General features: G+C 34.3%; 3 protein-coding genes and 1 non-coding gene across 6 annotated transcripts; 3 read left to right on the top strand and 1 right to left on the bottom strand.

Moving 5' to 3' along the window:
- Positions 1-1,641: 1,641 nt before the first annotated feature.
- Positions 1,642-1,712, top strand: TRNAG-GCC. The gene has a single exon. It is a non-coding gene; the product is annotated as a tRNA-Gly (tRNA).
- Positions 1,713-2,087: 375 nt separating this feature from the next.
- On the bottom strand, positions 2,088-4,864 carry LOC123222358 (bet1-like SNARE 1-1). 3 transcript variants are annotated; one of them, XM_044645062.1, is made up of 6 exons: positions 4,713-4,864; positions 4,432-4,494; positions 3,219-3,369; positions 2,609-2,665; positions 2,462-2,521; positions 2,088-2,324 (listed from the first exon to the last, which is right to left on the bottom strand). In XM_044645062.1, the coding sequence occupies exons 2-6, from the start codon at positions 4,443-4,445 to the stop codon at positions 2,235-2,237; spliced, it is 372 nt and encodes a 123-aa protein (XP_044500997.1). In that variant the 5' UTR covers positions 4,446-4,494; positions 4,713-4,864; the 3' UTR covers positions 2,088-2,234. The 3 variants fall into 3 exon arrangements, with proteins under 3 accessions (XP_044500997.1, XP_044500998.1, XP_044500999.1); XM_044645063.1 differs by having other exon boundaries at positions 3,219-3,366; positions 4,713-4,863; XM_044645064.1 differs by lacking the exons at positions 4,432-4,494; positions 4,713-4,864 and adding an exon at positions 3,668-4,408.
- Positions 4,865-5,580: 716 nt separating this feature from the next.
- LOC123222671 (deoxyhypusine hydroxylase) lies at positions 5,581-8,229 on the top strand. Its single transcript, XM_044645566.1, has 7 exons — positions 5,581-5,897; positions 5,977-6,110; positions 6,205-6,440; positions 6,529-6,667; positions 6,965-7,091; positions 7,716-7,834; positions 7,917-8,229. The coding sequence occupies exons 1-7, from the start codon at positions 5,747-5,749 to the stop codon at positions 7,950-7,952; spliced, it is 942 nt and encodes a 313-aa protein (XP_044501501.1). The 5' UTR covers positions 5,581-5,746; the 3' UTR covers positions 7,953-8,229.
- A 664-nt stretch (positions 8,230-8,893) lies between these two features.
- On the top strand, positions 8,894-16,906 carry LOC123224080 (poly [ADP-ribose] polymerase 1-like). Its single transcript, XM_044647603.1, has 20 exons — positions 8,894-9,260; positions 9,708-9,757; positions 9,843-10,026; positions 10,324-10,510; positions 10,616-10,952; positions 11,316-11,511; positions 11,584-11,748; positions 11,867-11,927; positions 12,038-12,101; positions 12,170-12,421; positions 12,619-12,856; positions 13,012-13,124; positions 13,215-13,291; positions 13,409-13,569; positions 14,767-14,958; positions 15,085-15,193; positions 15,291-15,373; positions 15,501-15,638; positions 16,057-16,239; positions 16,532-16,906. The coding sequence occupies exons 1-20, from the start codon at positions 9,117-9,119 to the stop codon at positions 16,577-16,579; spliced, it is 2,982 nt and encodes a 993-aa protein (XP_044503538.1). The 5' UTR covers positions 8,894-9,116; the 3' UTR covers positions 16,580-16,906.
- The last annotated feature ends 1,999 nt before the right edge of the window (positions 16,907-18,905 follow it).

Below are 18,905 nucleotides of genomic sequence, written 5' to 3'. Positions count from 1 at the left end.
TGAAGAAAATCAAGTGTAAAGATAAAAAGATACACTGTGGTCTGCCAGGGCCTCATAATAAACACACAGTCGGTTGAACTATTTTGTAGAATATTATATTAAAAAAAAAAAAAAGTGATAATATATTCCCAGTTCAAATGGAAGAGAAAAAAAAAAAAAACTTGTCCTGGGAAAAATATAAAATTCGAATGATAGGTAGCTAATAATCATAAAAGAGAAATTTCTGGGAAGGTGACCTTAAATAGTTTTGTTTGGTAATATAAGTGGCCTTAAGTCTCATGTGATGGGGTATACATATTTTGAAATTTGGTGGTGGAAGTCTCCAAGGGCAAAGAGGGAAGGGAATCTGTCGCACACGTTGTTTATACAGTACACGTATTATTGCTAATGGCCAGAAGACTTCTTCTCATCCAAGGATGCCTAGGCTCGTATTTGCTAATTTTTTAAAATTTAAGTATTTATTCGTTTATTATTATTAATAGTAAAATTATTTTTTATAAAATTTATTTTAAATCATATTTTAAAATAACTGTTAAGTTTTAAAATTTTATTTATGTCTCATAATTTTATATTTTTCAAGTTTAAAAAATTGATTTTCTCCCCCTCTAAGTTTAAGTTTCAACCACTCATATTTTTCTCATATACCTATCCCCTAGTTTTTTTAAAAGTTTTATTTCACCCCAAATCTTTACTTCATCGATTTCTCTTTGGTGATTTCTCTCCCATTGGCCCAACCTTGATCTCCGGCAATGTCCTCCCTCCTAGTCTATCTCCCTTCCCTCTCTAGCCAACGAAGACTATCGCACGCCTCTTTATTCATTGCTCTTCACCTTGAGATGAAGCTTCATTTGCTAATCTTTGTTGATCGACGTTTCCCAAAGACAATGGACACTAAAGATTTGTGTTTTGTGCTAATTTTCGTTGTGAAGAACACTGAAAAATGCTTCTAAGAAACATTGTTCTTTAGGTCGTCGTTGCAATTGATATTGACAATCATTCCGTAGTAGAGGAAGAATGCTGGTTGTTGGTCAGAGAGAGCTTGTCGGAGAAGGATAAATGAAAATGAAACCTTAGGAGAAAAATATAAGTTTTCAAACTTTTGGTTTTTACTAAACCTTAGGTGAGAATAAGTCTTTTGGCCTTACTAATATTATCCAACCAAAACACAGTTGCGCTACTTATTATCTATGCCCTCCACGCACAAGTTAGGGAAACGTAATGTAAAATATACTCACTCTTTTTTTAAGAAAAGGGGGAAACTCACAGTACAAAGTGTACACAATACTTCTAAAATTTCACTATTTCTTAAGGGCTTATAAATGAAAGTTCGGATTGTCTCCTACACGTTTTAGATTACATGCTAACAACATCAACAAAACAATATCACTGCATTAAAAATGTGTTTTTTTTTTATCAGTAAATAAATAATTTTTTATATAATTTATGATCAATTTTAAGGCATGTGTAAATTTCCATTTTTCAGAGATTATTAGGTTATTGAAAAATAAATTATTATTTATTAATTGAAAACAATCTAATAATTTACGAAGAGAAATTAGACATTCATGTCGGCAACTTGCAAGCTATGAGATTCTTTACAAATAGTAATATATAAAAAGAGAAGCCGCCTTTCAACAAAAGGCACCAGTGGTCTAGTGGTAGAATAGTACCCTGCCACGGTACAGACCCGGGTTCGATTCCCGGCTGGTGCATTTTCTGACACAATTATTTAAATTTGGTTATTTTAAACCGCATGCCTTTTCAAATATACTTCACGATCTTGCCAAGATCTGAGAAATTATTTTACCAACTGCGATACCGGGCTATCTCTTACTTCTAATGTTTGTCCCCTAACATCATAAATCCTTCATAATTAAATTGCATCCATGCCAAATTAATATTTTGACACTTTCTGCTTGAATGAACTATTGAAAATTCATCAAAGAAGTATACTAAGCTTGTGATTAGTACTGCATTAATTTAAAGGTTCAGTGGACATTCAAAGACCAGTAGTGTTCTGCTACTTTAACAAAAGCTTCCACAGGCCTGGCTCAGCCATAGACGAGTGGCTAGTACCTCAGGGAACATGAAGGACTAAAATGTTTTATAGAATAAATATCTTTATACAACCACACCACAATTCCTTTAGAGCAACGGTAACACTGATTACAGTAAAAAGGTCATCTCAGTTCTAACATAAAGGTGCCAGTTGTATCAAATACATCATGAATTGTTCACCTAGTGAGATAATATACAATTAAGAAAATGACCAGAAATGATGCGATGAGGGTAAACATTCTCCGGCTTGATTTCGTCTCAAACACCTATCACAGCAGATCATAATTAACATAACAGCTAGAAATTTGATGTGATAGAAATATAAAGGATAACAAAAGCGCAGTCTGCCCAGAAATAGAAATCTGCGAACAAGAACAAGAAGAAGGTCACATTATCCACATACCATTTTAAACTTATCCATGGTCCCTGACAAGATTCCTCTTGACGAATCCATATCATTACCCTGAAAACCAAGCCACATATGTTAACAAAAATCAATAAACAACAAAGCGACATAATACAAAAGAGAGATTTATGGCAATATACATACCATTCGATCCAACATTCGGTTGTGGGTTTCCACCTCCTCGTTTATATCCCCTGAAAGCTGTTTGAACAAACATAAATCAGGGAACTTTTGGGACTTTTCAAGAAGATTAAAAAGCCAGATACTATACAAAAACTCATTCATCTACGTTGATAGTATTCCTCTTTATCAGAGATGCATATCATAATTTCAAATAAAAGCCTATGCTTAAAATTCTGCCAAAAATGAACTTTTGAGGGAGATTTGCGTCAATATTGCAATCATCAAGTAAAAGGGTAATGCTTCATATGAAGGCCTTGGGGGCATAACAGCTTTGATCTACTGAAAAAGAAGAATTTGAAGAAGCTCCCGTTGCTGGGAAAACAAAAAAAAAAAAGATTTCATGAAAGATATAAATATTATTCCAGCCAGGATACCTATAAAATTCTAAATACTTATTTAATTTCATCCATTCACCTTCTGACATTTTTTTATCCCATCTGACTTTGAAACAGTCAAAAGGAGCACAACTGAATCAAGTTAAAAACACCAGGAAGACCTTATGATTTTTTGAATTGATATGAGAGTATGTCTTACAATTGTACCAATGTTTAGCAAACAAGATATAACTTACTCTCTTAATAAGATTGACCCTATCTTGCAGTCCTTCCAAAGCTCGTTCATTATCATGCTCGTCAATTTCATGGGAGTAAGAAGAAGAGGCTCTAATGCCACCCTCCTCAATGCCATCAAAAAGTGAGACTTTATTATTACGGTAATCCCTGCTAATGGAAAAAATAAATACATAGTCATGTGCCAAAATGGCCAGAAAATATATCATAAAGAAAAGGAGTTTTATCAAGATGAGATATGGTCAGACTAAGCAGAAAACAATAGTAACTCAATTAAGTGACAAATGGTTGGTGTAGCAGCAATTATTGAGATTCAAGGCCACAAGCCAGAAAAAAATTTCCCGCCTAGATCTGAAGATAAACAAAAACAAAGTGTCCTATACAAAGAGGGTAATCTTAAACCTCAAAAGTTATATGATAACATAACATCAATGGGCTAACTGAAACTCACAGGGTACACATGATTTGTGATCATTTAGCAACAGTCCTTCAATAGGAAATGAAGAGAGTGATGGCCGCAATGGACATTGCAGGGTATACATGTGAATACCATGTCCAAGGTAGCAAGCTAAGGTCAACTGTTTAAGACAACAATAGAAACAAAGTCATCTGGTTTTAGGAATCCTAACACACATATGGAACGTTTTATACACAGCTAAAAGTGTTTTTGTGACAATTTATAGTTTTAAGTTTAAGAGATTTTCAAGATTTTAGGTGTTTCAAAGAAGGCTTGAAGCACACACAACAGCATTATTAGAGTCAGTATACAAGTAGTTAAAACTCTATCTTATTCAGAGTTGCTAGAAGGTATTCGAGTGTGTTTGTCAAACACTTCCGAATTTCCCTTCTTCTTCCCTTCTAACTTCTTATCAAAAAATATTACTTTCTTCTCATAGACGAGTTAACTTCCTTTGAACTATAATTTCTTCGTTTTCTATATCACAGCTCAAGCCACGAAACAACCATTCACATCATCATACTGTAACACTGCCAAAGAGAATGCAGAAACCAATCTCTTGCTCATTCCAGATTGAAGCATCATAATAAAATAACAGTAGCAAAAAACTAACCAAATCCGACCAAAAACATAATTAACTGTATAGAAATACGCCTTAAAAATCGCAGATCTCAGTAAGTATCAACAAGAACTAAATCCGATAGACCAGTTATCCATAGACGAAATGAAGCAAGTAATAGAACTTTAATCGAACTAACCTTCTGGAATTCATGAGTCAAAGATCTCTGAATCTCCGCTTTTCAGTGCTCTAAAGCGTGTTCCTATGATATTGAATAATTTAAACAAAAACAAGCGCAGAGTAATTAAATGAAGAGATAGTAAGAGCATTAAAGGAATTTCAACAATTCAAAAGAATTCTAAGGAACATATAAAACTTGGATCTAAATTAATCTCGTAAATCAAATTAGAGCGATTTACAACTACAGAGGAATCAAGGTGAAAAATCAGATCTGAAAGGGGAAATAGATTGAGGCGTTACCCTAGGAAGGGGAGATGAAATTCCCGTGCAGTAGTAGCAGAGAAGCTCAAAGAGAGAGAAAATAGGTGGGCTGTATATATAAAACCAGGCAGAGCTATCAATCGCAACGTAGTGGGGGTAAATACATGCATTGTAATGCAATTTGCCATAGGAAATGGAATGGTGATTCACCTTTGGTGGGGTCCACTAATCTCAATGGTCATCAGCTTCATGAGACAAAAAAAGGTTGGGTTCGTTGAGAAACGAGTAATGTTACTAGGGTGTCCAAAATTCACATTCAACTTCCAATTCTACCACAGTAACTCATGATTTCATTGTCATCAGCAGCGGACTTCTCCTCTGTGAAGGAAGGCTTAGACTTACCTAAGCCCATAAATATTTTATTGGGTCAAGTCATACATAATTTAGTATATTTTATTAGATAAAATTATATACATAATTATATATATAAATATAAAATATTATTATATAATTAAATATTATTTTATTTTTAATTTTTAATAATTTAATTATATAATAACATATTAATTAAAGCATTTCTAATTTTCCCTTTATACCTCAGTAAAACAATACAGATCCTTTACAAACATTATTTATGATTATTATAAAATAATTTTTGGTTTATTATGATTATTATAAATACTATTTATTATATTAAATAAAAAGGCACCATTAGGTCCTGCAGCTTTTTTATCACTTTCTTGGCATGGAAGATGTTTCTCGAATTAAAATATCACCTGGAAAGGTTTAAAAAAGAAAAAAATAGTTGGAATGAAAATGGAAGTTGAATGGTGGGTACTTGACGGACGGGTAGAAAAATGAAAATTTTAAACTTAAATCTGTGAACTTTTATCTTATTAAAGTTTGGGTAGGAAAGAAACATTTACTGGCCAAAACTTTCTTTGAACTTGAATTCGGGAATCCCATTCTGCCTCAACCCTAAGCTGATTGTGAAACAGGCTCCTTGGGGTTCATAACTGACCCATATACGGCAATCACAGCACTGCTAGCTCGCTAGTGGGTTCACTCACAACATGGCCAACGCATTCGAATCCTCACCTGACATGGAAAAATTCCTTTGCGACCGGTTGCTTGATCCGACGCAACCAATCTCAGAGCGGTTCCGAGCACTTTTCTCTCTTCGCAACCTCAAAGGTCCCGGCCCTCGCAACGCCCTTATAAGTGGTTTGTTCACTCTCTAATATTTTTCCTAAGTTGATTTTCTTTCACTCGCTAAGTTGTATTCTTTTTCGCTGGGTTGCAGCTACAAGGGATTCTTCAAATTTGTTGGCGCATGAGGCTGCATTTGCTTTGGGTCAAATGCAAGATGCTGAAGCTATCCCTGCTTTGGAAGCAGTTTTGAATGATTTTTCTCTGCATCCGATTGTTCGTCATGAGGCAAGTTACCGTCGTCCCTTTCTCCTTTTTGTTTTTCTTCTTTGTTTATTTTGGTTACTATTGTTGTTTACATTATTTATAATGTTAATATTAGGCAGCAGAAGCTCTGGGTGCAATTGGTTTAGATAGTAATATTCCTATGTTAAAGAATAGTTTAGTTTTAGATCCAGCTGAGGAGGTTCGAGAAACATGTGAACTGGCACTTAAGCGAATTGAGGAATTAAAGACCTCTGTTGATGACAATGGATCATCTGTGGTAGAAAAATCACCTTTCATGTCTGTTGACCCAGCTGCACCAACTTCATTATGCTGTTCTGTTGATGAGCTAAGGTCTGTTTTGTCCTAAAAAAATCAATGGATTCATTTTGAGAATGTTGTTTAATGGTTAATTTGCTGACTGACATTATTTGATTTTAAGAGAAGTTCTTCTGGATGAAGCAAAAGGGATGTATGAACGATATGCAGCACTTTTTGCACTTCGCAACAACGGTGGAGATGAAGCTGTTTCTGCTATAATTGATTCTTTAGGCGCGAAGAGTGCTCTGCTGAAGCATGAGGTTTGTCAAGTTTAATCTAGTTGATCTGTGACTCTTTAAGCCTGTGCCAGGGTTCCATTTTGGTGGATGTAAAATTGTAATTATTTGGTATCTGCTGGATGTGGATGAAGATTTACTGTTATAGCAATTTTTAAGAATTTAGCCAGAATTATTTTGTCAAGAAAGAATGGTTCTGGTTCTTGGTCTTTTGATGAAGGTTTACTGGAGATTGTTAACGTGAATCATGTCTTTCTAGATGTGGTTTGTATCCTCTAAATTTTCTGATCTTTAGATGTTTATGTTTGTGGTGGCATGCAGGTTGCTTATGTGTTGGGCCAATTGCAAAACAAAGCTGCGTCTGCTGCACTTTGTAATGTACTCAGGGATTTGAAGGAGCATCCCATGGTCAGACATGAAGCTGCTGAAGCTCTTGGTTCCATTGCTGGTATTATTACTTGATTTTTTTTCTGGTACTTTTTTTTCTTGGTTGAGTGCATGATGCATTCTCTGAACTTGATGATTAACTAGGAACTAGTGGGACAAATCGTTAGTTGTGTGGAACTTACAGTTAGTATTAGTGTTCTATCATGTAAAAGTTGTGGCCCTTGACAACAAAACTTATTAAGGCTAAAACTTGATTTTCATCTTGAGAGGTGTCTAGTTATGATGATTGATATCACTTGCTTATAATTATTATACTGAAGGTCAATGTCTGATCCAGCAGGATGCTCGCATCAGTGGTCCATTGTTTTTGGAAAACAACTTATTGATATTTGAAGTAAATCAAATCAGTAACTTTCTTACCGCATGCATAATATGAAGTACAATTTTCTCGTATTATTTTCTGGATACTTTTTATGTTGAAAGAAACTTGTTGTTGCAGATGAAATATTTTTGGCTCTTTAATAAATTGTCCTTTCCAATAACATTCTTCTTCACTGAAGCTCTCTCTTTCATTGGAGTTATTTTGTTATGTGCGTGTGCTTTAAATCTGATGCTTCTTATTGAACATCAACCATTTTCTTTGTTTCATTACGTAATTAAAATTACATATGGGGTGCACTTGCAGATGACCACAGTGTGGCACTTCTTGAGGAATTTGCCAGGGATCCTGAGCCTATTGTTTCACAGAGCTGTGAAGTTGCCCTGAGCATGCTGGAACATGAACGGTCGGGAAAGTCATTTGAGGTATGATCTTAAGATCCAACATAAAAAATCATATTATTCAACACCTAGCGTATTGATGACTTTTGTATTATTTTTTTTGCAGTACCTCTTCATGCAGGCTCCTATGATCCAATTGTGAGTTATGTGCCATTGATTGGATATAGAAAATTAAGACAGAAGAAACTAATCTTAAATAATGTATGATCATGAAGTGGAGAGTGATGAAAAGTGGTAGAGAAGTATAAATGGCCATTCAGTTTCTTACAACTTTATAGAAATAATTTATGCTTTTCATTGAAAGAAATGTTAATCTTGTTCAGTTTTATGTATTACTCATTGACTTTGTGTATGGTGTTATAATTTTGGAAAATAGTGATCTGTTTCTTCTATCATATATATATTTTCTGTTTATACTATCTTTTTTCTTTGTTATATAATATTATATATGCAGCCTATGTTTGAGGTTATACAATTGACCATAATATTGGCACTGGTATTTCTATGCAAAATTCTTTCTTTGGTCTGAATTTGTGTGGAATGTTATAACAAATATATAGTGCTGTCTAAGAGTTGGACAGTTGGTATTATCACAGAATGAAAGACGGCGTTCAATCCAATTTTATTTGAGTCATACATTTTAAATTTACATATTTTTATTTTTATTTAAAAATCTGGTAATAAAAAAGACGAAAAATTTTGTGACAATTGGTTCAATATTTATTATAAACAAATGCAAAGAGCAGATTATAATAAATTTTTTATTACCACACAAATAAATGTATTAGCAAAATTATCATATATATTTATATTCATATATATATATATATATATATATATATATATATATATATATATATATATATATATATATATTTATATTATTTATCTCCATAAATAATATATTATTATATATTTAAATTATATGTAAAAAATATGCATCCATCATATTAATCACAAGGTATTGATCAGATATATACGTTCAATTATATTCTAAGATCAGACAGATTCGAATTTTATATAAAAATAAATATCACCTAAAGGATTAAATTTTATATTTAATTTAAATAAAAAAAGTGACTTCAAAAAACAGCTGTAAATATCAAAATCAAGTGGAGAGGGATAAGCAGAGAGTGTCAGAGCAGCCATTATAATCATAAGGTTCAGCATGGAGAAAATTCCCCCAATCCACACTTCTACGATATATAAAATTGTGTGATCGAATGATTTTGCATTAGTGATGTATTTATATTAACAGAGCGAGCCAAACAGCACGGAACGCACAGTTTTAGTGACAAGACTCACAATGGCGAACCCGCCAAAGCCCTGGAAGGTGGAGTATGCAAAATCAGCGCGGTCTTCTTGCAGAACTTGCAAGACTAACATTGACAAGGAAGTTTTTAGGCTTGGCAAAATGGTCCAGTCCTCTAATTTCGACGGCTTCATGCCTGTATATTCTTCTTTACCCTATTCTGCCCTTCTTTTCATGTTTCCCTCTTTTTCTATGCATTTTGTGTTTCTTTGCTTTCCCTGCTTATTACAATTGTGTTTATTATTTCTCCTTTTTTTGCAATGTTAGGTTTTTTGGTACTTGGTTTATTAATTTATAGTAACGAGAAAGTTTTCGTTGATGGTTGAATAAGAATTTTTGTATATTTCTCTGAAGGAAGTTGGCCCTAGTGTGAAATAATAATCAGTTTTTTTTTGTTATTATGCAAAAAAAAAAAAAAAAAAAGTCAATGTCCTGAAGTTTTTTATTCAATTTACATTCAGTTTATCTTTGTGAAATGGGATTCTCTTTTGGCATTGTGCAAGAACTTCTTTTCTTTGCTCTTGTTTTACTTTATTCCTTTTATTTGTGGAGTATGATGGATGATTTGAGCTTCCTGACTTGCAGATGTGGAACCATGCCGATTGTGTATTGAAGAAAGCAAATCAGATAAAATCGTATGTATTAATTATTATTATAATTTCAAATATAGAATCCCAAGAGATGCCTCAAATATCTTTTGTTTCTTATTTTTGCTTTTAGCCTAGATGATGTTGATGGGTTAGAATCACTTCGATGGGAAGACCAGCAAAAAATTAGAAAATATGTGGAGGATGGTGGACCTTCAAATAAGACTGCTGTCACTACTATGGAATATGCTATTGAAGTTTCACAAACCTCTCGTGCTACTTGCAAGGACTGCAACCAAAAAATCATGAAAGGAGAGGTGTTTTATTTTTCTTTGTTAAATGATAATTCATCTATTCCAATTGGAGGGATTATTGTTCTGTAGATGGATTGAGGACCATATCTTGGATCTTGCAATTTGATAACAGATTCTATAAACTTAACTATATCTTGCAGAAGTTGATAGTGGAATCAAAATTCTCGTTTCTGTGTTTGCATTAGCATATATAAATTTATATCAAACTATTAGAATAGTTGATTGATATGGTTTGTTTATATCACTAAATGTACAAGTAATGCAAACATTACTTGACGATTTCTTTTATTGTGTTGTTAGGTTCGTGTATCTTCCAAGCCCAATGGTCAAGGAGCTAAAGGTCTGGCATGGCATCATGCCAATTGTTTATTGCAAGTGTCTCCATCTATTCGCATGGAAAAACTGTCTGGATGGGAAAGCCTATCAGTTTCTGATCAGGCAACTGTTAGTGCCCTGGTTAAGAAGGTTTCTTCTACTGCCAAGAGTGGTACGAATGTTCATGTCATTATTACTTGTTTGATGATGCTGTAATGCCACCTGATATATTGTTTTACTGGTTTTTGTCCCTTTGCCTTTGTACCTGTTGGTTCAGGCACAAAAGCTGAGGAACAACAGGATAAAGATGTGACACAACAATCAACATCAAAAGCTGGTACAAAACGTAAAAATGTCGGTGCTGATCAGAGGTCAAAGGTTGCTAAGGCTGAAGGAGATGTGTCAACAAGCAAGGTTGCATTTGTGAAGAACTCTAATAACAGGCTGGATGAACATGCTTCTGATTTGCAAAGTAAGTTGGAAGCCCAGAGTAAAGAACTGTGGGCTCTAAAAGATGATCTTAAAAAACACTTAACATCAAAGGAGCTAAAGGACATGCTTGACATCAATGATCAAGAATCCACAGGATCTGAACTTGACTTGCGTGACCGTTGGTAATTTCTTGGTGCTGCATTTTATTGGCATTTTATCTTGGAATTCCTTTTGTTGAATTCCCATATTTGATGTCATCTTTATTGATGTTTCATTAATGTTTATAATTAGGTGGATATTTCTATCTGTGCTATAACTGTAGTTAGTATTAGGCACTATTTCATACATATTACTCTCTTGATTTTACACAAATTATGATACAAGCTGCTCCATCTGATTTTAGCCTTGCATGTATTATTTATAAATGGAAAATTGAATAGCTAACCATTCATTAGTTGTTATACAACACTACAACACCAGCATTGATATCTAAAACTTGACATTTGAAAATTGACAAAGGTTGTATTACTGTGACTCTTATTTAGTGCTGATGGGATGATGTTTGGAGCACTTGGTCGCTGCCCAATATGTTCAGGTTCTCTTCGTTATTCTGGAGGCATGTATCAGTGCCATGGTTACCAGTCTGCATGGAGCAAGTGCTCTTACTCTACTCGTGAACCAATACGTCATAAAGGGAAGTGGAAAGTACCAGAAGGGACAGATAATAAATATCTTGGCAAGGTATACAGCCTACATTATGTGAAATTATAATCTAAGCAAACTTTGACTCAGGTTTTACCACGTTGGTGGCAGTGGTTTAAAACACAAAAGAGTGAAAAACCTCTCCGAGTCCTGCCTCCTCCGACATCAAACAATCCTTGTGCTAGCCAAGCCACTAATGCCACATCTCAGCATTTAAAGGGTGAAACTTTGGAGGATCTTAAAGTTTCTATTTTGCGATTACCCAAGGAATCCATGGTTGGTCTTTACATCCTTGTTATATTTCAATGATTATATTGTAGTAGAAAGTATCTGATTACTATAGTTTCAGAATATCACATATGGTTGAGTTCAATATGGAGAGTTTACTCTGCAGGAAGAATGGAAGAGAAAAATTAAGGAAGTTGGTGGACAGGTTCATGCGAAGATCAAGAAAGGTTTATTCCTCTTACCTTGGATTTTGAATCAAATTTGTCCTCTTCATATATACTGTATTGCTGTAGAGATAGACACGTTGTCAGCTGTTACTTAAAAAGGCATATTGCAGATACGATTTGCTTAGTTGTTGGCGGAGAGCTGGATGATCAAGATGCTGAGATGAGGAAGGCAAGGTAGAGCCACTTTTAGTAGTTGTTTCTATAGTTTATTTATGTCTGACTGGGAATGATTTTGCTGGCAGGAGGATGAAAATACCAATTGTTAGGGAGGATTACTTGGTTGAATGTTTTAAAAAACAAAAGATGCTTCCATTTGATCTTTACAAAGTTGAAGCCATCGGTGAGAGTTCTAGCATGGTCACAATCAAAGTAAAAGGTCAAAGTGCAGTGCATGAAGCTTCAGGTCTGCAAGATACGGGTCACATTCTTGAGGATGGGAATAGTGTCTATAACACAACTTTGAACATGTCTGATTTGTCAACTGGTGTTAACAGGTGGGCCAATTTTATCCCATCTTTGTTCTTGGTTTTATGGTATTTTTGTTTTGAATCTTTTACTGAAAATTATATCACATAAAACTTTTAGTTTTAAACTACAACTACTACTTTTCGCTATGCTCCAAGATCTGAACATTGTTTTGTCCTATATATTTTCATGTTGTTACTGACTTGTGTCTGATTGTTATGTGAAGTTACTATATACTGCAAATTATCCAAGATGATAAAGGGTCAGACTGTTATGTGTTTCGTAAATGGGGCCGAGTGGGAAATGAGAAGATTGGTGGGAGCAAACTGGAAGAGTTTTCAAAATTAGATGCAATCAATGAATTCAAACGTTTGTTTCTGGAGAAGACTGGGAATCCATGGGAAGTGTGGGTACAAAAACAAAAGTTCGAGAAGAAACCCGGCAGATTCTTCCCATTGGATATTGTATTGCATATCTCTCTTTCTCTCTCTCTCTAAAACTCCCTCCTCTCCTCTTCACACACAAATAAAGAAAAAGCACATCCCCAGATAAGAATGCTCCTTGTTTGGGTAATTGTTACTTGTTTCTTGTTTTCATTATGAATTTCTTATATTTGCAGGATTATGGAGTTAACAAACAAGTGTCAAAGAAGAAACAGATTGGTGCTGACAGCAAACTTGCAGCTCCTCTAGTAGAGTTAATGAAGATGCTCTTTAATGTTGAAACATATAGGTAAAAAGGTTTTGTTTGATGTTGTTTTTCTTATTTTATATTCTTTTATATGATTAATATTACTTAAAGAGCAAATTTTGAGTTTTACAGAGCTGCTATGATGGAGTTTGAGATTAACATGTCAGAAATGCCACTGGGAAAACTGAGCAAAAATAATATCCAAAAGGGTATTTACCTGTAAAAATTATATTTTTTTGAGTCTTTAAAATGAATGATTATTGCATTAACTAAACAGAATTTGGTGGCCTGTTTACTGATGCCTTGTATATTTTCTCGGTTTCCAGGTTTTGAGTCATTAACAGAGATTCAAAACTTATTAAATAACAATGCATTGAATCCTTCTGTAAAAGAGAGCTTGTTAGTTGATGCCAGCAATAGATTCTTTACTGTCATCCCTTCTATTCATCCACATGTTATACGGGATGAAGATGATTTTAAGTCAAAGGTACAGATTTGCTACTCTTGGATACTTTTTTGATATATTTGCTATGAGATGATGGAACTTGCAGAAGGGAGTCACATTAGATAAAATTAGGTTGTAAGCCAATTAGAACTAATTGAATTACATATTGACTAAGCCTCTTCTCTCTAGCAGTCCCTTAAATTGCTGTTTTACAATGAATTTTTTTTAGGTTCTGAAAATTTAGTAATTTCATTATCTATCATGAACAATTTCTGCACAGGGCATGTTCTAGAAAGTTGGATTGTAAGTCAAAACCTCTTTTGTCTTGAAGTTCTACAAATTTTCTGTTTTCCAAAGAAATTTGTTTAGTATTTGAAAATTATCAATCTTTTCATCTTTTGTAAGCATTTATTGCTATGGGATTGATTCTAATTTTTTTCTAACTGAAAATTACCAAAGTTGAATTGTTTTTTGTTTGTTTTTTCGAAGGATGTATTTGGGAATTTGACGCCATATTAGTAAGGTTTTGGTTTTGGTTTCAGTTTCTACAACTTTCTAGTCAAAAGAACCATTTTGTTATTGGCTGCTACATCTGTTTGTCACATGATTGTAGCATTATTATTCTACAAATTGACTACTCAACAATATAATTTCTTTAAGCTATATGTACTTATGATTATTGAACTCCAAATTAAGCATTGTATTGGATAAGAACCTGGCTCAAGAGTTGTTTGTCCCCGTAGTGAGATGTTTATATTGCCCCTTGGAGAAGGAGCTCATAACATAAACTGATTAGTCAATGTCTTGAGTTAGAAATTTCTCCTGCAACCTCGATCACTTCTTTGTGGTTTTCTCTCTCTCCCTTTTTTTAGGTTAGTCCTTTCACTACCTTGATTGAAGGACCCCTTTTTTTGAAAGCTGACTTAGCAGAAATTTGAGACCAGAATATACTCCTTAAGGGCACAAAATAAAGTCTGAAAGTCATAGCTGTGCCTTCTGGTTTCTATGTCAGTTTCTGTAGCCAAAGAATGGGAACTTGTTAGAGATTAAATTTTCTGTTCTATGACACACTGTGTGCAGTGATCAGGATTTTGGAGTAAAATGTACTCAGATATTTTTTTTGCCAAACTATGTGATTTATATTGGACTGTAACTGAACTATGCAGATCTCTATTTCTTCTGCCTCATGTAGTTTTTTCTTTGAGGACCAACAATAATTTGTTTGTGTTTCTATGGTAGGTGAAAATGCTGGAAGCTCTCCAGGACATTGAAATAGCTTCAAGATTGGTAGGTTTTGATGTTGATAGTGATGACTCCCTTGATGAGAAATATCAGAAGCTCTGCTGTGATATTGCTCCACTTCCTCATGATAGTGAAGATTATCAATTGATTGAGAAGTATCTTCTCACAACTCATGCTCCTACTCATACGGTGGGTTTTGTTTTAGATTCTCTTGAACCTTGAGAACTAATTTTGCTGGCAATGACTTTTTGTTGGTCGGTTTACTTATATATGGTTTTCCATGAATGACGATCTGCCGTTTTATGATATCCTCAGGATTGGTCTCTTGAACTTGAAGAAGTATTTTCACTTGAAAGGAAAGGAGAATTTGATAAGTTTTCTCCTTATCGAGAAAAGCTTAACAATAGAATGCTCCTCTGGCATGGTAATTGGCCATTAATTTATTAAAGAGAAAACACTTCTTCAGTGAAGTGTGATGTGTTATATTTTACTCATCTGCTGTAAAATTTTCCACTCTGCAGGTTCTCGGTTGACTAATTTTGTGGGAATACTTAGCCAAGGACTGAGAATAGCACCCCCTGAAGCACCAGCAACTGGCTATATGGTATTCTCAATCTTGCTCTCCCTCTATGTGTGTGTGTGTGTGTGTTCAGGTGCATCTGCAGTTCTGAATCTGGTACTCTACCTACAATTCTGCAAGACTAACTGTTTAATAATCCTTTCAAAAATAGTTTGGCAAGGGGATATACTTTGCTGACCTGGTCAGTAAAAGTGCTCAGTATTGCTACACTGATAAGAAAAATCCTGTTGGTCTAATGCTTCTTAGTGAAGTTGCTTTGGGAGAGGTCCACACGCGCGTGAAGGCAGAAGTGAGTTCACATTCCATTCTGCATGTTTCCTACTTCTTGATGTTTCCCTGTACTGTTATGTGCATTTCATTGGGTGGTTGGATGTTTTAATTGTGTCACATTTGTCTCATGATATTACTTTCAAGTAGGAGTTTTAGTGCAGACATTCTTATCGCTGTCCACATGGGTAATTACAAATGGTGTGTTAATTCAGCTTGTGCTTGACAACATTGTTTGTGCACTCATTCATTGGGTTCCTATAACAACTATAACTTATGCAACTATATAATTTTTTGTGCGATATTCTGTATTATAGTGGACACATTTATTTAACCAGAAGTTTGACCCAGTATGATGTGTAGCCAATGGGAAAAATAATCTCGTAATGCATATGTCTCCACACCATTTCTTAGTATTTTATTTCTGCTTTGTGATTCAGTATATGGATAAACCTCCTGAAGGAAAGCACTCTACCAAAGGACTAGGGAAGAAAGTACCACAGGAATCGGAATATGTGAAGTGGAGAGATGATGTCACTGTTCCTTGTGGCAAACCAGTGCCATCAAGAGTCAAGGCCTCTGAGCTTATGTACAATGAGTACATTGTTTATGATGCAGCTCAAGTAAGTTATAGTTTCAATTCTCATTTTATATCTTATTACTTTACTATGGTAAAATTTTGCTATTTAGTCTTTTGATTTGTCCATTCCTAAATGTAGTTAACTAGTCATGTATGAGTGATACGAACAATAAAACATGGAAGGATATGTTTTTCCTGCTGCAGTGTTTATTAGCAGATATTCTTACTGTGCATCGTGTGAGTTATTTTTGGGTTGATACACAGTCACATAAACAATTTCTAAAAGTGATCAACTGTTAATTTATTTATTTTTTCTTTGCATATATATTTGACAGGTTAAGATGCAGTTCTTATTGAAGGTGAGGTTCCATCACAAGAGATGAGAATAGGATATGGTGTTTAACTACCTTGTGGAAAGGTTTATGACTGTAAGTTTTCAAGGATTTAATGTGTACTGATGCAGCAGCATGTATTGCTAAGATCTCAGTTTTGGGTTGGCCTTGCTTAGGGATCCTTCTGATCTCTAATTTTTGGTATTATGTACATAGTGTTGCTTTGGAGAAAATGTTCTTTTTGGAGCTTGATGAGAATGCCCTCTCCTTAAATCAATTGGCTTTCTTAATACCAAGTTTGCTTTTGCTTTTAACTAGTGCATTATGTATGTGAATATCTATCGGGCATGCTTGATTCAAACTTCAATTTTGGAGACATAATTCAGCTTCATAACAATGAATGCACCCCACCCCAAAAAGTTTGCCAGCCAGCAACATAATGATGCTGGTGTGGTGGGTAAAAACTTTAATTCGATGTAGAAAAAAATCTGGTGGGCAGTTTGCATGTGTGCCATGTGCATGGATGATGATGGTGTAAATTGACTTGAAAATAAATGGAGTCTATTTCGTGGAAACTTTAAGGTTGGAGTTTTGGCGTGATGTCTGGTAGAGAATTGAAGAGTTATACCATGAATAATTAGCTAGCATATGAATATGACATGGGAATGTGCTTTTTGGTGCATAAACAGCCATTTTCTTTTGTTAAAGGTGACACTTGAAGCTTTTTTTTGAAGAGGCTTGGCTTCTCTGTTTGTTCGTAGCTTCAACATCTTTCACGTGTGCTGATGCAAACATCATAAATATTAATGTTTCTTAATACTCTTCTTTGGGTCGCATTTCTCTGTTATGAAGTCAACTTTATCATTCTTGTATTAATCACAAAGGTTAAGCTCAAGGCTCTAAAGTGACAAAAGATAATTGAATGGTGTATCCAAACAAACTTTCCGACCACATACATGATATAAGACGTGGAGATTTTATTGTGCTTCAAAAGAGATTAAAGGGTAGGCATTAGGCATCCCAACAATTTAATTATCAGAAGATTGGCAAAAGAAGAATTGTACAGCTAATTCCTAAAAAGCAGTCATGTGTGATCCCCTAAAAACCCCAACAGCGCAAGCCATTGTTTTGATTGTAGCAGGCGGGGTGGGGTTTGTGAGATATCGATGATGGCCTGTACTTCATAATAGCCTTTTTGCAATGGCTACACTACAGTTTACACTACACTCGTGTTGCTTTGTTTTTGGTTTCTTTTGTCTCATCTGATCTGAAAATGGAAGCAAGCAATCCACACGAAGGAAACACAATTCAATACACCAACTTTACTGGTATTCAAAACCCGTCCCTTTAGGCAAAACAGGCCTAGAAGTACTATTTGTCTGTTTCAATACCATCATTATCATCTAGTGGCCCAGATCCCAATAAAACCCAAAAGTAGCTAAGTTTTTAGTATCTTCTTTGCTTCATGAGGCATCCAATCTCTATGGTAACGGACATGGACATGGACATCCACATGCCAGATTAATTAATATAATCATTCCCCTGATGAAAATTAGTTAACTTTACTTGTCACTGCATATGATGAATCAAACTTTGAGCAACGCTAGCTATACCATGCTGCCTATACATGTTGAAAAACAAGCACGCTGCTTGAATCTTTAATTCCACCCAAACTTAATGAAATTGCAATTTTTACCCTTTAAATTTAAAAAGTTTATTCATTCACCCATTATCTACTTCTATGAGTGAATTATGTTTGGTTTCTGTGTAAATTATTTTTTATCATTTCTTAATGTAATAACAATTTAATTTAAATATCTATTACCAATAATGTTTTTATTAAATTTCCTCAATTACTTATTATAATTATATTAATTTTCTTTTAAAAGTATAAAAAATTTGTTTCCTTTCTCCTCTGTGATTTTCACCACCGACACTTTCTTTTTCTTTTGTTTTTTTTAATTTTTTACTGGCATCCTTTGTCTTTCTCACTGATGACTCTTGCTTGAAATTCAAGAATTATTTTATTTTCTCTCTTTTGTGCTGATTTTGTAAAAACAGTGAAAAAAATGAAGTTTTAGATTGAAAAAAGGGAAGGAAGGGATGTGGTTGGGCCTTACTGAGAAATTAGAAGATTAGTGGGGTTATTAAAGTATTTTAGTTATTTTTAAATAGAGTAGTTAATTAACTTACTAACAAAATTAGTTTTATGGGATGGATAAATAACCTTTTCAAACTTAAATTAAAAATTGTAATTTCATTAGAGTTAGGGTGGGAAATGGTGGTTTAGCCTTTATACATTTATATAAATCACTAAATAAGTAGAGCCTATGTCGGCAGGCTTTCACCTGCAGGTGGCGTTGAAGGAGAAGAAGAA

The sequence above is a fragment of the Mangifera indica genome, chromosome 8, assembly GCF_011075055.1.
Source record: "Mangifera indica cultivar Alphonso chromosome 8, CATAS_Mindica_2.1, whole genome shotgun sequence".
Lineage (NCBI taxonomy): Eukaryota > Viridiplantae > Streptophyta > Magnoliopsida > Sapindales > Anacardiaceae > Mangifera > Mangifera indica.
Note: the sequence above shows the minus strand (reverse complement) of the source record. Positions and strands in the feature narration are given on the sequence as shown.